Genomic DNA, 19,625 nt, shown 5'->3' with positions numbered 1-19,625 from the left:
TATTTTGCTATATAATTTTCTTCTTGTCCTGTATTTAAGAGTATTAAATATTCTTTTTCATTTACCTTTCCTGTTATGTAATATTGGTTTAAATTATCTGTTGAACTTGTTTCATAACTTGTTCTTTTTGATGAGCTTGATGATTCTGGTTTTTCATAAGCTATTCTTTTTGTTGTACTTATTCTATCATTTATTATTTCTAGATCTTCTTCTATGTCTATATTTCTGTAACTATAATCATTATTATCAATTGTTTTTACGAATTGTTCAAAAGGACTTTCTATTTATATTTTATTAATTTTATTTTTTCCCGTTATTTTATGTTTTGTTGTTAATACATATAGATTTTTACATCTTGCTGTAAATATTTTACTTCCTGGGGTTAGTTCTATTCCTGATATTTTTCAATATAATACTAATGATTTATCTATATTTTTATCTGTTATTGCTACTGAATAATTTGTAGTTATTATAAATTTAAATTTTTGGTATATTAAATTTCCTTTAATCGCTGTTATTATGCTTTTTTCTATAGGTCTTATAATCCTATCATCTGCTAAATATAATTCTATTGGTGTATCTATTCTTTCTCCAAAACATGCTTTTATTAATATTTCTGTACCTCCAAGGTGTACATATTTTATTGGGTCTCGTCTACTTTTTATATCGTTTATTTCTTTATTAATTAATTATTTTGTTACTAGTGGTATACTAGCTTTTCCTTTTGCATATCTGCAGTCTATTACATGTTCCTTTTGGCTTACTACGTAATATTCTTCCTTTTTCCTAGTAAATATATTTTTTATTGTTGGTATTTTAAATATTTTTTCTACACTTAAGTCTAACTCTTTTCCTTTTATTTCATCAAATACATTATTATCAAATATTATTTTTTGATTTGTTCCTTCGTCATTTAAATATTCTTCTTTTGTTATTAATGTATATCTTCTTCAGTCATTTGGTTTATTTGTATATCTTCTTCAGTCATTTAATTCGTCTAATTCACTATCTATTTTATCATCTTCTATTTCATTATCTGTTTCATTCTCTGAAATTTTATATATACTGTCTTCACTTTCTAATTCGTAATCTATATAATCTATCTGCATATATTCTGTATTTTCTATTTTTATTTTTCATATTTGTTTATTTTTTGGGTTTATAGGTAATTTACAATCTCTAGCTAAATGTCCTAATTTTCCGCAATTATAACAAGTACATTCCTTTATAGATTTCTTTTTCCTATATGGTCTTTTATGTTTATAATTTTTTACATAATATCTTTTTCTTGGTTTCTTATACTTATATTTTGATTTTTTGTATTTCTTATATTTCTTATGCCTTTTTCTTTTCTTATAATATCTTTCTTCGCATCCAAATTGAGGTGCTATTTTATCTTTGCAACATGCTAAATTTCTTATTAATGTTTTTTCTATTTTTATTTCTTCTCTATATTTTTCACATAGGTTTCTATACCATTGTTGTAAAAATTTTATTCTTGCTCCTAGAGTATCTACTATTTTTGTTTCATCCCAACTTTTTATTATTTTAAAACTAAATGGTTCAGGTAATTTACTAAAATATAATTTTCTTATTTCTTTACTTTCTTCTATATTATATGCTCCTTTATAATAATATTCTTTAAATGCGCAAGTATATTCATCTATGTAGCACATATTACATATTGCTAATTTTAACATTAAATTCCTAATTGTATCTTTCTCTTCATTTTGTTCTTCTTTTGTTGTTGTCATGCTACTAAATTCGTCTTTTATAGCTGTTTCATATTTTTTTTTAATAATTCTATAGGTGTTAGTTTAGTTGTGGTTGTTGATAATGTTCCTTCTGTGGGTTTGTCAGTTCTTAATACTATTTTACTATTTTCAGTTAGATTTAAAAACCATAATTTCACTGTTCCTATTAGTGTTCTTTCTATATATTTTGGTGCATCTATTACATTTATATTATTATCTAATAATTGTTTTGTCATATATCCTATCCATAATTGTATTATTTTTTCTGTATCTATTACACAATCTAAGTCTAAAAAGATATAATTTTTGTTAACTATTTGTTTTGGTGTCCATTTGTCATATTCATTCTTTAGATTATATCTTTTAAACTTATTCTTATAATATGTAGGTTTTCTTATTTCTGATCTTCTAGGTATTATATTTTCATCTTCTTTTTTATCAAGAGTGTTTATTTTCGTGTTTATATTTTCTAAGTTTTCTTCATTAATTACTTCTTGTTTTTCATTGATTCCTAAATTTTTTGTATTTGTTAAGATTTCTGTATATGTTTCACTATCTTCCGAATCATAATTATCTGTTTCTTCAACATCTATTGTATTAATTTCTAATTCCTTGGTTTATATTTCTAATTTTTCTTTAAATTGATTTATCTCATTTAATAAGTTTTGTTCTTTATCTTTTTCTTCTTTTTCTTTCTGTCTTTTTTCATACAGATCTTTTAACATTTGTAGTTCTTTTTCTAATTCAGCAATCCTACTATTTTTAGTTTCTTCTATTTTTCATATTTCTTCCGTAGTTTGTTGTTTTATTTTTTCTATTTCCTTTTTTCTATCTATTTCTTCGTTTTCTTTTTCTATTCTTACCATAGCTGTCAATTTATCTTCTAATTTTAATTCTTCTTTTTCTAGCATTAAATATAAATGTTCACCTATTTTCTTATAGCGTCTTCCTAGATTAGAAAATACTATTTTTATTTTTAATCCTTCGTGATTTTCATATATTTTTTCATCTATTATAAATTCTTCTTTGTTCATTTTATTGTAAATAGTTCATGTTGATATATATATTCTAAACTATCTATTTGTGATTCTAAATTTGACATTTCATCTTTTTGTGCATTTATTGAGTTTTTACTAATTCCGGCAAATATATTATAATGTAGTCTTTCAATTCTTACTTTTAATTCTTTACATTTTTTAGAAATAATTTATTTTAATTCTTTGTATTTTTGTACTTTATTCATTTAAACCATATTTATAATATTTTGGTGGGTATCTAAATCCGATTTTATCATAATTAGGTGGTATGTGTCTCATTCTTCTAGATTTTAAATGTATTATTAATTTTGCTTCAATACTAGATATCAAAGTAATTAGGTAGGCTAATCTTTGTGAGTTTTCTTTTGTTTTATTTAGACTTATATATTCTGAATAATTAAAAATTAAAGCATCTTTAATTTTTCTAAAAGTTTCTCTGTTTTTAAATGGTCTTCTCATAAATTAATCTCAAATAAATCCAATCTAAATTCAAACATATATGCTACTTCTGTATTTTTTTAAATAACTGGGCTCTGATACCAATTGTTAGGGGGGGGGGGGGGCGGATTAGGCATGGTAACTTTACTAGATGATAAATACTAAGGATAGAAAGGGGATAATATAATAAAACTCTCTTCATTTTGTACATTGGACAACTATTTTTAGTATGGGCCAAGTAATATGAAACAGAGAAATTATTGATAAAGTATCAGACATTTCAACTCAAATTTTTTAAAAAGACTTGCGCGTGTTCTCAAATGCTCATTATATGGATTAGTTAACCATTTAAAAGGAGAAGGCATATTTTATGTGATGAACTTATCTATGTAATATGTACTTGTAAACACACCCTAAGGGGTTGTCGATGAAATCTACGGGTGCTCAATTAGAACAGACCCTAGTTCGAGTATGTAAATGAAATTTGCTGGAAAGTTTAAGGGTCGTTGTCTTTTGCCTAAATTTAATCACATACTAACCAAAATATGCAATAAAACATTGCTTATCGTTTTTAAAAATGTGAAAAAACCAAAATTCAATTATTAGAATAGAAACTGAAAAAGGTGTATCTATTATTTATCATAAAGTAAAATTGAAAATACAAACCAACCTGCTACCTTAGTTTTTCCTAATGTCCCTGTTACAATTATAATCACTAAAATTGGTGTGTACACAGGCTACAAATAACTTATTCTACCGATGAATTAATAGTGTAAAAAGAAAGTTATTGTATAGACTAGAGTGTTGAAATTTTGTGCCATTAATATAAAAAAAAATTATTTTACCAGAGGAATCTGTACAATGCTTGGTTGACTACTTTAAAATTGCGACATTCTTGATACCAAACGGTATCTACAAGAGCACAAAGAAGTCCACAAACTCACAAAAACAGTCCACACGTACGAGACATCAAACGGAAACAACAAACACACAAACTTGAAAGATAAGGAGATAGATAACTTGGCACAAAGAGAATATAAAATGTAGCAATTAAAGAGTGTATCAAACTCTAAAACCTCTAAGAATCACATTAACAAGCACCAAGTTCTTACGGGAACACAAGAGGTTCACTCAAGCACTCTCGTTTCTAGCCATCTCACAACATAAGCAGAACCTTTCACTTGTGAAGCTTAAAATGCTTGGTGGACTACTCTCTTCTTGAGAGGAAATATGATGTTCAATGTTACAAAGTGATTTTAAAATGAGCTAACTAAGAAAATAAAACTAAGGGTTCCTACTTATAGTGTATTACAAAAGAGATGGGAAATGACATATTTACCCTTAATGAAGGCGGTGGGTTTGGAGTGTATAAATGGGGCTGACTTCTTGTGTTTTTAAGGCACTCAAGGCATGTCTTTACACTTTAATACATACACTCCCTTGGATGAACTTAAGACATGCTCATCTGCGTCTATTTTCATAAACGCGCCTTGTAGTTTTTGTAGTTTCCGTGCTTGGACAAGGCTTTAAAAAAGGCTTCAAAAGGTCTTCAATTCCTTTGCAAATCTGAAACGTGGACCTTCAACAAAAACTTGTAATCCTTGTGCTCCTCATGGTTGTATCAATTCTGTGAAGTCCAAAAGAGTTAAGCTGCAGCTGCTGCGGCAAAATGTGAAGCTGCATTCCATCCTCAAAGAAAAGGAAGCCCTCTTTTCTGTTCTTCCGCCTCAAACCAAATTAGTTTGCATATGCTTGTCTACACATCAAAGGAGATGCTTTTAAATACAAATGCATCAATGAGATAACTATTTCTCGAGTCTAAATATGAAAAACAAGAAACAATAGTGCACTAGGTTAAAAGTCTATATTATGAGAATTAAGGCTAATGATACTATTTGGTCAATTTGCAGTAAATAGAGGACATTATATTGTTGAGTGAAATAACCCTTTCCAGTTACATTTATAAAATACCCTGTTATTTTCACGTTTGTCTTCATCATGCACATGGGGTGTGCCTGCTGCCTAAGATGGTTGATATCTTTTCATATGCCGTGAAATGAAATATAATACTCATTATCTGATTCGTGTTTTAACATTTGCAATGTGTACTTGATTTGCCAATCTTATTTTTATCCCTTTCTCTTTTTATGGGCGAATTCAGGGACCATGTTTGAAAAATTGGAGTATGATTGATGGAGAACATTGCAATTCGCTGTCGGGAACCATATGTGCAATGGAAGCCAGCATTATTCGTCTCCCTGTTGTGGAAGGAGCTAAGGTACTTTTTCCCATGCATTCTAATTGGAGTGATCTTTATGGAAAATGTGCTTGCATTCATTTAAGATTTGGTACTAGGCTACAGGAATATCATTTTGTGGTTTTATCATCTGCAGGCAGAAGTTCAAAATGTGAAAGATGCTTTTTCTTCAGCCGTTGACGTGATGCAGGCACTGGGATCTTCAATGTGTTCTTTGCAACCGAAGGTAATTTTTCTTTCTGGTTATGGTTGTAGACTTCTGTCTATTTTCGAGAGGGTGGAGGGGAAGGAAGTAGGCCGTGACCTTGCTCAATTTGCATAGCCACCTATTTTGACCACGGTGGGACTTATCTGCAATGAGAAAGTGGCAACTCTAATGCATAAAAAATATCTAAACTGGTCAACCACATGCTTTCTTATATTCTAACATGCTCAGCAAGCATTTAGAACCAGTAAAAGATGACAGAACTGAGGTGCATGTAATAATAGGTCCATTTGCCAGAATCAAATTTCCTTAAAGTTTTTTTTTGTCTGGGATTTCTCTTCCTTATTTTTCCTTTTTATCTCTGTTTCCCCTTGAAGTTTAGCTATATTCTTTTGAAGAAAGATTTTAGAAGCTGGGTAGAGAAAATCTTAAAGAGAGATGCTTCCTTTTAACTCCTTTTCTACTTCTAAGTCTGTGCAATGTCTCAAAAGTCCTGGCACCTAAGGGTGTGACCTAACATGAAGTTGGTTAGCTAGGTGGCTTCTATCCATCTGCACAAAGCCTTGGTGGATAAAGTTATTTGATATCTGTACAAAGGGGAGGATGCAAGTATCGGATATAATACTCAAATAGTGTGCAAGCTAATTACTACTCAAACACTGCTACATTTAAAGGGATGTTCTTAATAATCCTGCAAATATTCAGTCAAGATAGAAAAAAAAGAATGTGTTGCCTCAGCCTTGGAAAATTTATTTCAACATGTGTAAGTGTTCTGTTTCACGCTATAAACACTTGGTCAATTGCAAAAAGGCATTAAATGAAGAACGGGAGCTATACTGCTTATAAAAAAGTGGACCCTACAGTCACCACTGCGTCCCAAAGTGAGGCATTCCTGAGACAAGTGTGGGAAGGTATTTCTGAGAGTCAATAAAGGCTGTGTAAGTGTAGGCTGGTAAATTTATCGGAAAGGTAATTTTTTTGAGGAAGTGTTATGGATAAATAAGGTAAATGCCGACTTACTATGGATAAAAGGAAATTAAAACTGAATCTGAAGCGATTGGAGATGGCAACAATAGACTTTCCATCAGGGTTTGAGAAACCTTTTTCGCTTTTAACATTCTGAGAGAGTCAATAAGAAAGGCCTTTTAAGTGTAGGATTGTAACTTTATTGGGAAGATAATTTTTTATCAGAAAGTGGTATGGATAAAAAGTGAAGATAGCATTGTTATCTTTTGAGTTGAATGATTTGGACTTAAATTTGAAATGAGATACTGCCTGATGACCTACTTCCCTTTTTAACCCGTTTAAAAAAAAATGATCCCTTTCCTTTTATGGCTATACTTTAATTTTCACTTTTTCCACATGACATATTTAGGACCACAAGATTAACATTTTGGTACATTTGAGACAACTTTAATTTAAGGCCATAAGATTCAAAAGTCTTCTTTATTTTCTTAAACTTTGTACCAAGTCAAAGTAGATCAAAGTAGATCATTCTTTTTAAAACGGAGGGAGGGAGTACTTTTTGTGATAATAAGTTCCACTTGCAATTTTCTTGGTGATAATGGATTATTTCGCCTGGCATGCCCTAAACTGATCTTATAATTTATCTTTTGCTCAAATAATCTAAATAATTTTTCTGGAAAAAGAAGAACCTGACAAAGCTTCAAAGAAATAAAATGATCTTATATTTTGATAAGAAAGATTTACTGTTTGTGAAACTATTTTGCTAGACACTACCACTTCCCCTCAAATTTTTGTACTCTCTACATATGTACATCAATTATTCTACTAGATGATGCAACCCTTTTAAAATTTCTACAATTTGTTGGAGTTCTTTTCTTAATTAAAAAATATTCAAATTCAAAATTCATGGGGCTCATGTCTCTGGCATATTACAACAATTGGTTTATTACATAGATTTTTTAGTTACAATGATGTGATGATAACAACTATCTCTGAACTACTTTGGGATTGATGTTTAGTTAATTGAGCGACTGAACGTGATGTTAACTCTATTTCATTTTCTTAGTAACTGATAAAAATGTTTGATCTCTCTCTATTCTCCTCTATTCCAGTGTTTCTTTTATCTGGTAATGTTGAACTACAACTCTTTGTTTGAGCATCTCTCCATTTGCTTGTGAAAGGTTCATGTGAAAATACTTAGCGACTCTATTGATGGAGCTAAGAAGAGGAGAAGAATCAAAATTATAACTGCTTCAAAACTTGTTTGTTACAATCAGATTGTTGTGCCTTATATAGGCAACAAAATATCTAATAACTACCTTTCTTCTAGAACACTCTGTTTGACAGCTCATTGCCACTCACTAATCATTGTCTAACAACCTCTTACAACTTATACAACTGACTCAGCAATATGCTCCTAACTAGTTGAATGCCTAGTCCTATCAGTATTATACATCAGTGGAATAGGTAGTTATGTATGTTCCAAAACACTCCCCCTCAAGCTGCAGGGTGCAAAACATTCAGCACACCAAGCTTGCTAAGTAAGTGGGCATGTTGAGCAAGACTTAGGCCCTTGGTAAGCAGATCAGCAAGTTGATCTGTAGAGTGAACATGTAGGGCTTTAATCAATCCATCCTTGATTTTGTCCCTAATGAAATGACAGTCAATCTCAATGTGTTTGGTTCTCTCATGGAACACAGAGTCGTTGGCCAGTTGAATGACTGAATTACTGTCACTATAAACTGAAATGGGGAGGTTGATAGGGGCCTTAAGTTCCTGAAATAATCCAACCAGCCAAGTGAGTTCTGCAACTGCTGAAGCCATGCTTCTGTACGCAGCTTTAGCAGAACTCCTAGAAACAGTGTGTTGCTTCTTGGACTTCCATGATATGAGTGATTCACCAAAGTGAATAGCATAACCAGTAACTGATCTTTTGGTGTTTGGACAGGTAGCCCAATCAGAGTCACACTAGTAAGTCAAAGTATTAGCAGGTTCAGCCTTTAACCAGACACCTTGGCCAACAGAATTTTTTAGGTACCTGACTACCCTGGTAGTTGCTTCCCAGCGAGACTTCTTGGGATGTTGCATGAATTGGCTAAGAGTCTGGATAGCAAAGTTAATGTCTGGCCTTGTAATAGCGGCATACATAAGCTTCCCAATAAGTCTTTGGTAAGAGGAAATATCAGACAACAGTTCATCACCTTGTGTACCTGTTGCTTGATCATACTCAATAGAGGTGAGCCTGGCATTATACTCTAAGGGAGTAATAGCAGGCTTAGCACAACTAAGACTTATTTCAGCAATCAACTCTAGAATATACTTCCTTTGGTTCAAAATGATCCCTGATATTGATCTTAAAACTTCAATACCCAAAAAATACTTGAGATCCCCCAAGTCTTTCATCTTAAACTGCTGATGCAACTTGGTTTTGGTAGCATTGATCAAAGAGGCACTGCTTCCAGTGATTAGTAAATCATCAACATAAACAAGAACTATAACAGTATCATTACCTTGATGCAGAGTGAATAGAGAATAATCATGTGCACTTTGGGTAAAACCAGCATCAAGTAAGACATAAGTAAGCTTAAGATTCCACTGCCTGGAGGCTTTCTTAAAACCATACAAGGATTTGATCAACTTACACACCTTGTGCTCCCCCTGTCTTTTAAATCCTTCAGGTATTTCCATGTAAACTTTCTCCTCAAGATCCCCTTGGAGGAATGCATTATGCACATCTATTTGATGAAGATTTCAACCTTTAGATGCAGCTAGTGCAATCACACATCTGACTGTAACCATGTTAGCCACTGGTGAGAAGGTTTCATGATAGTCCAACCCTTCTTGTTGGCTATATCCTTTGGCCACTAACCTTGCTTTGAACCTCTCCACTTCACCATTTACAAGATATTTGATTTTGTATATCCACTTGGAACCAATAGTATTCTTCCCTTTAGGTAGATCAACAATGACCCATGTGTTGTTAGCTTCTAAGGCTTGAACCTCTGATTTGATAGCTTCCACCCACCTTTCATATGTTATAGCCTGTTTATAGTGCTGAGGCTCAGTTAAAGTAGAGAATTTGGATAAATAGCACTGATAAGTAGGACTTAGATTTTTATAAGACAAGCTGTTGGCTAATGGATGTTTGCATCTCTGATTTTGAGAAGTATCAACATAATCATGCATCCACACTGGTGGTTTGCTTGATCGTGCAAGTCTACTGGAAAAGAGTTGAGGCAGGGAACAATTATGTTGACATGTTTCTTCATGAGTGGTGCTAGGTGAAGCTGCACCAGGAACTTCAGCATCAGAAATGCCATCCTCCTCAGTTGGAGCTCTTTCAGTAACACTCTCAGTATTTGTTTCATGAAATATTTCTTCATCTGTAGGAATCAAGAAGTCAGTAATATTTTCTCCAGATGAGGAAGCTTGTGTATTTTATGCTGGTGAGGAAGCAAAAGGAAATATATCTTCATGAAACACAACATCTCTACTGACTGATAGTTTCTTTAAAGTGATATCCTGCAGTAAATACCCCTTCTGAGATTTTGAATATCCCACCAAGACTGCAGGTTTGGCCCTTTCTGTGAACTTATCATCTCTTGGAAAGATAGTGACATAACACAAACATCCAAATACCCTGAGATGTGACAACTTCGGATCCTTGGAAAACATCAACTGAAATGGGCTCTTACCACTTAGAATAGAAGATGGTAATCTGTTCATTAGATATACTGCAGCCTTTACACATAGTCCCCAACACTTAATGGGCAAGTGAGACTGAAACTTGAGGGCTCTAGCTATGTTTAATATGTGTCTGTGCTTCCTCTCCACAACTTTATTCTATTGAGGAATGTGAGGACAGCTAGTCTAATGTAGTATGCCCAGGGACTGGAACAATGTTTTATAGTGAGAGTTGATAAATTCAGTGCCATTATCAGATCTAATGGTTTTTACCATTATTCCAAACTGAGTTTTAATCATGGAAACAAATGTCTTAATGAACACTATGACCTTAGACTTTAACTGCAACAGGTGCACCCAAGTGTCTCTACTATGGTTATCTACCATAGTGAAGAAGTAATACTTGTTGTCAAAAGTAGAAGTTTTATATGGACCCCACAACTCCATATGTACAAGTTCAAAACATGTAGAGCATCTCGTAGTACTTAAAGGGAATGACAATCTTATCTGTTTAGCTAGTGGACACACAGAATATTTATTCAACATGTTTGTATCACTAGGATTCTTCATAATGTCTAAACACTTGAGAACCTGAGCAGTAGGGTATCCAAGTCTTTGGTGCCATAAGATGCAACTGGAAGTGGAGACTTCTGTAATAAATCTGTTGGCTTCTGATCTTGACTAATTAGCACCTCTTGTCCAACCATCACTTTTAAGAACATATAGTCCACCCTCTTGCCTACCAATCCCCTTCACCTTGCCATTGAAGAGGTTCTGAAAGATACAAAAATCAGGATAAAAAGAAATAAAATATGAAAGTTCCTTGGTTATCTTGGCAACAGACAACAAATTGAGTTTGAAGTCTGGAACATGTAGAACATCTTTGATCACATCATCTGTAAAAATGTAAGCTTCTCCAGTGTGTGAGATTGTCACTTCATCACCTGTTGGAAGGTGCAACTTATCCACATGCTTGGAGTCTAATCTGGTACATCCTTTAAACAAGTGTCTATATGCAGACACATGATGTGTAGCACCTGAGTCTACAATCCAACTATCAGAACATGCTTTGGACAAGAAACAAGTAGTAATACTTGTCGTATTAACTTATTTTATATCTGTTGTGTCTTTGTTCAACATAGTCATAATTTGAGTGTATTCTTCCTGAGTGAATGTGTGAGGCTTGGCCTTTGATGTGTGAGTCACTTTATGACTAGAACTATAAGCATCAACTTGACCAGCTACTACAGTTGAAGCCTGAGAAATAGACCTGTGACCAGTGTTTACAAAGTTGTTACCACCATTGTTTGTGGAGAGGTTGTTACTGCCAGTATACTGTGATCTGAAATTAAAGTTGTAGCCTTGTTTCTTTCTGTTCTTCCAGTTATTTGGATACCCTACCAACTTATAGAAAGTTTCCTTGGTATAACCCAATAGATGGAAATAATCACACTTTCTGCCTCTATAGTTAGAGTTGCTTTGTCCAAAACCATAATTTCGATTCACTTGCATAGCAAGTGGTTCTGATCTATCATTCATAGTCATCATATATGCTGAATATTGGATTTCATCCTCTATGAGCATAGCATAAGCTTAATTGAGAGTAGGAGTCACTTCTTTGAGCAATATCTGTCTTCTAGCTTGGTCATAGGACTCATTCAGGCCACTTAAAAACTATAAAAGTCTAAGTTGACACATATGATTTGAGTATTCTCTAGACGTAGGGCAAGCACAACTAGGATTAGGCACTAGTGCATCATACTCACTCCATAAACTCTTTAATTTGATAAAATAGGCTGAGATTGAATCTATACCTTGAGAGTGCATATTAATTTCGCGATGCAACTGGTATATACGCATACGATTCACCTTGTCATACCTCTCCTTCAAATCCTTCCAAACTTTACAAGCATTTGTGGTATAAACAAAGCTAGATAACAGACTCTCACTCACAGTGTTCATTATCCAGGAAAGCACAATCGCATTACATGTTTCCCACTGCTCATGAAGTTCCTCTCTATATGATTCCTTGCTGCAGGCACCAGTGACAAATCCAAACTCCCTCTTTCCTAAAAGAGCAATACGCATCGATTGACTGCATAAACTATAATTTTCTGAACCAGTTAACTTGATTGAAACAAGTACAACACTGTAGCTCTCAGATGTAACAATGAAAAGTGGATCACTTTGATCAATTTTAGGCGCCATGATTGATAGAATACAGCTGTAATATAGATCGAAATTGCGAAAAAGGATTTGAAGGCAGAGATTCAAAAAATGCAGAAAACTTAGTAAAATGCAATCTAAAACACACACTTAGTGTGGAGCTCGTGGATCTGATACCATGTGAAAATACTTTGCTAAGACTCCATTGATGGAGCTTAGAAGAGGAGAAGAATCAAAATTATAACTGCTTCAAAACTTATTTGTTACAATCAGATTGTTGTGCCTTATATAGGCAATAAAATATCTAATAACTATCTTTCTTCTAGAACACTCTATTTGACAGCTTATTGCCACTCACTAATCATTGTCTAGCAACCTCTAACAACTTATATAGCTGACTCAGCAATATGCTCCTAACTAGTTGAATGCCTACTTTTATCAGTATTACACATCAGTGGAATAGGTAGTCGTGTATGTTACAAAAAAGTTCAACTTCAAACTTAGTTAGATGTACTGTATATTATGTACTCTTGCATTTAGGTCGATCTAAAGAGGGATAATTATCCTTCTTCCCTCTCTGATGTTCAACACAAATTAGATTTTGTAATGCATAGTGTAGTTTCACATGTTCTATTCTCTTAAACTTTGTTCTCTATTCATGTTAATCCATATAAAGAGGACATATGTTTAGTAACTGCACTACTTAGGACCGGAGAGAAAATTGACAAAAGGCTTTAGGCTGCACCTGTTCACTGTTGGAAATTGGTCTGAGCTCTTTGGATTACCAAAAATAACGTCATAAACTGAGATGCTTTTCTTTTTCTGATTGGATCAAATTCATCTGAGGAGGTTACCAACCAGTCCTAGAATAAGTGTTTGACCGACGAATTCAAAATTTTATTTTTTAGCCATTTTGCCGGCTAGCAGCTAATGCAGCAAATTTGCGCAGTCTTGTTTGAATTTTTCTCTTTTTTTTCTTTCTTTTACTGCACAGTAGATGATAATGAGAAAGGGAGATGCGTCTATTTTGCATTCTCCAGCCCAATTTGATTTTTGTAGTAAAAAATAGAAAAAAATGATGCTACATGTGTACTCTTTCCTCCCCTCAATAAAAATAAATGGAATCATAAAGTTTTTGTTTATGTACTTGAGACAATGCATGCCTCTGTCCTGTATTTGTTCTTTAGTGGTATATTTGGTATCAACATTAAGGAATGCTGATTTTTGGGTTTTCTTCACTGTGACCTTGCATACACTGACATGATTATAAGATTTAGCATAGAAAATTCTTATCTCTCCATAGATTAATAGTTTGCTCAAGTATGGTATTAACTCTAACTTCTTCACTAATGCACAACTTGTACACCCTCAAACACGATGAGCACAAATTTAACTCAATTTGGCTTAGAAAATATCAGTGTATCATCCGCAAATAGTTGGTGTGAAACTGATAAAAGATATTGTTTTCTTGATATAGCTAATGATGCTTAGAAATAAATAACCTACAGCATATACGCTACCCCGCCACAAACCTCATTTGTGGGATTACACTGGGTATGTTCTGTTGTTGTTTCAGTTTGAATTCTTGAATTTTTGTAAGAAGGTGAATTTTCATTTTGGATGAGCAAACATCTCAATATATAAAAGATAAAGTTGTATTCTATCTTAAATCTTCTCTCTTTTCATTTGTCTTCTAATAAATGCATCTATTCCCTGGTACAGCAGACAGACAAGTTTGTTGAGCAATCTATATGTGCTTCACTAGGAAACAACTTCTACTCCTTAAATTCAAAGCTTTTTCGATGAAGTGATGGGTCATATATGTGAATTCTGTGGAGAGCAGCGGTCAATTATATATTGCCGGTTTGATGCTGCTTGCTTATGTTTGTCGTCCTAATGCAACAAATATTACTCCAAAGTTAATATATGTACTTGATTGGGGCATGAACTTGAGTTTTCATATTTCATTGTGTAAATTGTCGGACCAAATCCTCGAGATGATAAAAAATATCATTCATTGGACCTCGAAGGTGGACAATCTTATTCAAGCCAAAAATGAAGACTTATTTGAGTATTCATGTTAATGTACTTATAAAAAAATTAATTCATTTTAGTGTCATAATTAAGGAACAATTCTGATAGATCTACCCTTAAATTTATTTCATCACTAAGTGACAATGTTTGCTTTCAATAATATTTATACAGTTGTGTTTGGTAGCTCACCAAATAATTTTTGTGATATCAGATATTGTTAGCACCTGAATTGACATCATAAAAACAAAGTGGAACGTATTATTCTATTTCACGCGGACTGTAATTTATGTTTTGCTAATTTTAACTTGTGAAATAACATTTTTTCTATGTTTTACAAATCAAAGAAAGAATCACTAATAAATTCAAACTAAATTTGTTGGGCCCGTGCTTAACACATCTAGTTATTATATATAAGAGAGAATAATAAACTTTAGTAGTCCTCACAAGGCTATTTTCATAATTTCAATTAATTTGTTAATCCACTAAAATTGTAGTTGATATAGATAAAATTACTTTATTTCTTTGTTTGCCAAATATGACTTTTTATGTGGTGTATCATAATATGAGAAATCATTATTGAGTTTTTTCTTGAATTTTTAATTATTTAACTATTTTTTTTAAAAAAGAATAGAAAATAGGGAGGAAATTACAAAATGAGAAATCAAACCTTTACCAATAAAGTAAGAGTTTAGGCTGACAATCAACTGAATTTTTTGAATTCCCATATTGTTTAACTAATTAATAAATCTCTTAAATAATTGTATAAGATTATATTTATTTCTGATGAACTGAGTATGGTTCTCAATATTTCCTAATTACCTTTTATGAATTGAATAGAATTTTGTATGGACAATTTTATCTTGCTTTTGAAATTATCAATAAAATATTTCAAATGTTGAAAGTTGAAATTATTGGTAAAGTGTAATATGAAGGTAGTGGTATCAATTAAGATCAAATTATTTTAAAATATCTTTTTTGATTAATTGAGAATTGATATTCTTATGCATAAATTAAATATAAAGATTTAATAGATTCTCAAGATTCATTTTGATGAATTTAGTTTTTTCCCCTTAATTTAAAGTAAAATTAAGCTTAAATTACCATATTAACTAACTTAAATTCTTGCCACGTGAAATTATGAATAAAATTAAAACTTAATAGATATCTGAAGAAATATATTTCTATTTATAGCTATAGAATATATGTTCATAAATTCATAAAAATATTAATGTTTTTCAATTAATGATCTTTCTGTGTTGTTATAATTTTATATATTTAATCATATAACTATATAAAATATTAACTTACTTGTCGGGCCTTATAAAACTACTATAGTCTATATTGATTAATATGACATATATGTGTAAATCACGTGCCTCATAAACTAGTAGACCTATATAAGTAAACTTCAACATGTCACGACCCAAAAGTTGAGGTCATGATGGCACATACCTCGATAGTAGTTTTAGTAGGAAAGCCAAATCCCAGATAAGGGAAGATAAGCGAAAATATAAAAGGAAAATCCATAAAGGAAAAACTTCTAGAACGAAGTCAAGCTATACCGTATAACATAGTGAATATCTGAACAAAATACATGGATCTCCAGAAATAGTGTCATAAGTAGAAAGAGCATCAAATATATAGTTGGAAACTGAAAATACATAATTTGTCCCAGAATACTAATAAAGACAAGTTAAAGATAGATGGAGGTTGGAACAATGCTTCGAATGAGGAGCTCAGCAAGTACTCTGAAATTGACTATCACAAGCAAATTAGCTACCGCAGCTCATACACAAACTATAATCTGCATCGAAAAGGTACAGTAGGAGTGAGTACGGTCCACTTGTACCAGTAGGTATCATAGACCGACAGAGTAAAGTAGAAATAATACAAGTAAAATATTTTAAGAGCACGTCACCTGTAAATAGAAAAATTTCCAAATAATACCTTATGCCATCTTTACTAACAATTCTACAATATAATAAGACAAAAGGAAACTACACAGGAAATATATGTAAAAAAATTAAACACATATCAACGAATAAATAAAAGAAACAAAGAAGATGCAAATGTAGTGCAATGATGGTGGGACTTTTGTATACACCTTTCAAGCCTCAATGCTTCAGGACAGGACCCATGGGAGATTCACAACCCATATACTTTTATAATCTCAATCTCATATCTTAATCAACTATATCGGCACATTCCTCAGTATAGGCATTTTATAAAGTGTTTCATTTTTTTTATAAAAATCTGTATTTCTCGATTAACCTTACCTATATATTCCTCAATATAGGTTGTAATGACCTGATTTGTAAAAATTTATTTTTAATATGAGTTGACCATTTTGCCCTATTTTGTAGTTACTCCAAGTTGATTTTTGGGTTTGTGGAGGATTGGTAAGGTTCCCAATGCCTTTAAGAGGATTTTGGGAGAGTTTGAGGTGTTTTGGAGCTTTAAAAGTTTCATAGTTGACCTCGATTAACATTTAATGTTCAGGATGCCAGATGATGATTTGTATAGTTCTATTCGATTCGTAATGTTGAATTTGGATTAGTAGAAGGTTTGGTTTGGGTTTGAAGCCTTTAGTTTGTATTTCCATATTTTATTTAAAAAATTAGTAAAATATACCTTAAAGGGGTTCGAGGGTTAATTTATTGAAAATAATTTTTTTCTGAAAATTCAATATTGTCATTGAGTCTGGAATGTCAAAATTATTCTAGTAGCATATATGGTTTATTTATGTGAGGTCTGATATCGCCCAAATTACACCTAAAAATTATAACGCAGTCACTTGTCAACTATAGAACCAACAAAGGTTGGAGTTGAACCCATAGGGAATAGGACAGATCAAGAACTTGCTGATGTAGTTGGAAAATGTAGAAAGTGAATGAGGAATTTTGTACGAATAGTAGTAGTAGTAGTAGTAGTAGTAATAGTAGTAGTAATAGTAGTAGTAGTAGTAATACTTGGACAATTTAGGTTGTTATCAATATGAGACGATCACTAGGATTATGTTCCTCCTGATTTTTTAATTCTACAGACTTATCGTGCTCGTCAAACTATCTCGATGCCTTGCATGCAGAATCTAGAAAGTTATGTATCACCAACCATCTCTCGACCTTAGTTTTGGTGAATTTCACTCATCTCTTCTCGATTTCAGAGTTTCACATTACTAACCCTTGTCTTGGATTCCAGATTAACTGTTCCCTCTCAATCTCAAGTTAATTAGATAAAGGTTGGTAGATTTAAACTACTATTATGATCTTCTTTTCCTAATCTCTACCTCTCTCTCGAGTTAGTATCAAATACAGACAAGTTCTTAATGTCCGTAGTCATTAGAAAACAATCAATACAAAGAAAACCACAATACATGCAAGAACGCCAATCAAGAAAGACTTTGCACTTTCGTTACTTCGTTGATCCATCAGGGTTTTCAAAACCCTAGTTATGAGGTTTATTTGCTCATGATTTCAAGAAAACACATAAAAAATTCATAATTCAAAGCATATGAATGATCTCACAAATAATTAAGAATGAAAATCAAAATCTCAAATTAATATCAAACCTTATAAACCAAGAACAAGAATTCCTAGATCAAAAGTGTATCTTAGAACTCAAAATATTGTAATAAGTGTATAAAGTGCATAAACTAAAAAAAAACATCAATGGGGGTATTTATAATTACATTAGAACATCTAGAAAATCTATCCAAAACAATGTAGAAAAATAAGAATGACACCTATCTACAACCCCACTTATGAGCCGTAGATTGTACCGACAGGCCCTAGGTGGGTTCGTAGGTAGCATAGGATTCTTCATGTATCTAGTAACTTACCTACAAGGGGTACCTATGGGACGTAGGTACCACCTACGCCCCATACGTGACCTTCGTAGGAGTCAGAGAGAGTTTTCAACTTTCAGAACTTTGGCACTGCAACCTATGGGCCCGTAGGTAGTACTTACAACCCGTAAGTGGGTCTCATAGGTGAACTTCTACTTCCTTCATCTCTTTTTTATGCTTCTCTATTCTGTATCATGTTTTCCTCCAAAATCAACATAAAAACACACCACATCTAACAAAAAGACCTAAGTACTTGCATGATTTCCTGTATCATGTACTTGCACAACAAGTTCGAGAATGAAAAAGGTAAAATTAAATTTTATTTTAGTAATATATTTACCAAGATTAAAGAAATCTACAGTTGAAAACCCCCGTAAAAATGAGTTAAAATGATGTCCAAATCAAAGAAAAATCATTTTTAAGCTATACCGAAAAAATTCTCAAAATTTCATTTTGAAATCATGATCAAAGAGTGTTTTGATGATCTAAATCAATGAAAAGTAATAGAATTAAGGGTTTGGAGCTTATCCAAGCTCAAATGGTGATGAAAACCCTAAAAATTGTCCAAATCTGAAGCTCAAAGTCTAAAATTGGTGAAAGATCGCAAAAAGTAGTTTATATATAGCGGTTGTTGCTTAAGCGGCTACTGCTTAAGCGATGCTTGGTTGATAAAACTGCTATCGCTTAAGCGGTCCATGGCCGCTTTAGTGGCTGCACTAGATATCAACAAGTACCAATTTTGGTGCAAGCCAATCAAGCTCCAAATGGACCCTTGGGATTTGATCGAGACCCTACAAAACAAATCATATATGATACTAGGATAATTTTGATGTTCCAAACTCAATGGCAACGTCAAATTTTCAAAAGAAGATCATTTTCAATAAATTAAACCTTGGGACCCCTTTAAGGCATATTTCACTTGTTTTACAAACAAAGGGTCGAAGTGCTTACTATAGGCTCCGAACCCGTACCAACCCCGCTACTAACCCAAATTTGATATTCTAGATCTAATGGAATTATTCAAATTGCAATTTGACACTCACAATAAAAAATGTAGACCACTGTCAATTATGAAACTTTAAAAGCACCAAAATACCTCAAACTCTCCCAAAACACTCTTAAGGGCATTAAGATCTGTGCCAACCATCTCCATACCCCAAAATCAATATATAGCAACTATAGGAAAGGTCAAAATAGTCAAAACACATAATAAGCTAGATTTTACACTTTAGATTATTAC

General features: G+C 32.6%; 1 protein-coding gene across 2 annotated transcripts; it reads left to right on the top strand.

The window, feature by feature from the left end:
- Nucleotides 1–5,314: 5,314 nt before the first annotated feature.
- LOC124885653 (QWRF motif-containing protein 9-like) lies at nt 5,315–14,726 on the top strand. 2 transcript variants are annotated; one of them, XM_047393872.1, is made up of 3 exons: nt 5,315–5,507; nt 5,623–5,712; nt 14,230–14,726. In XM_047393872.1, exons 1-3 carry the CDS (start codon nt 5,415–5,417, stop codon nt 14,311–14,313), a joined length of 267 nt encoding a protein of 88 aa, XP_047249828.1. In that variant the 5' UTR covers nt 5,315–5,414; the 3' UTR covers nt 14,314–14,726. The 2 variants fall into 2 exon arrangements, with proteins under 2 accessions (XP_047249828.1, XP_047249829.1); XM_047393873.1 differs by having other exon boundaries at nt 5,329–5,507; nt 14,233–14,726.
- The last annotated feature ends 4,899 nt before the right edge of the window (nt 14,727–19,625 follow it).

The sequence above is a fragment of the Capsicum annuum genome, chromosome 7, assembly GCF_002878395.1.
Source record: "Capsicum annuum cultivar UCD-10X-F1 chromosome 7, UCD10Xv1.1, whole genome shotgun sequence".
Classification (NCBI taxonomy): domain Eukaryota; kingdom Viridiplantae; phylum Streptophyta; class Magnoliopsida; order Solanales; family Solanaceae; genus Capsicum; species Capsicum annuum.
This window is presented reverse-complemented; position numbering and strand designations above follow the sequence as displayed.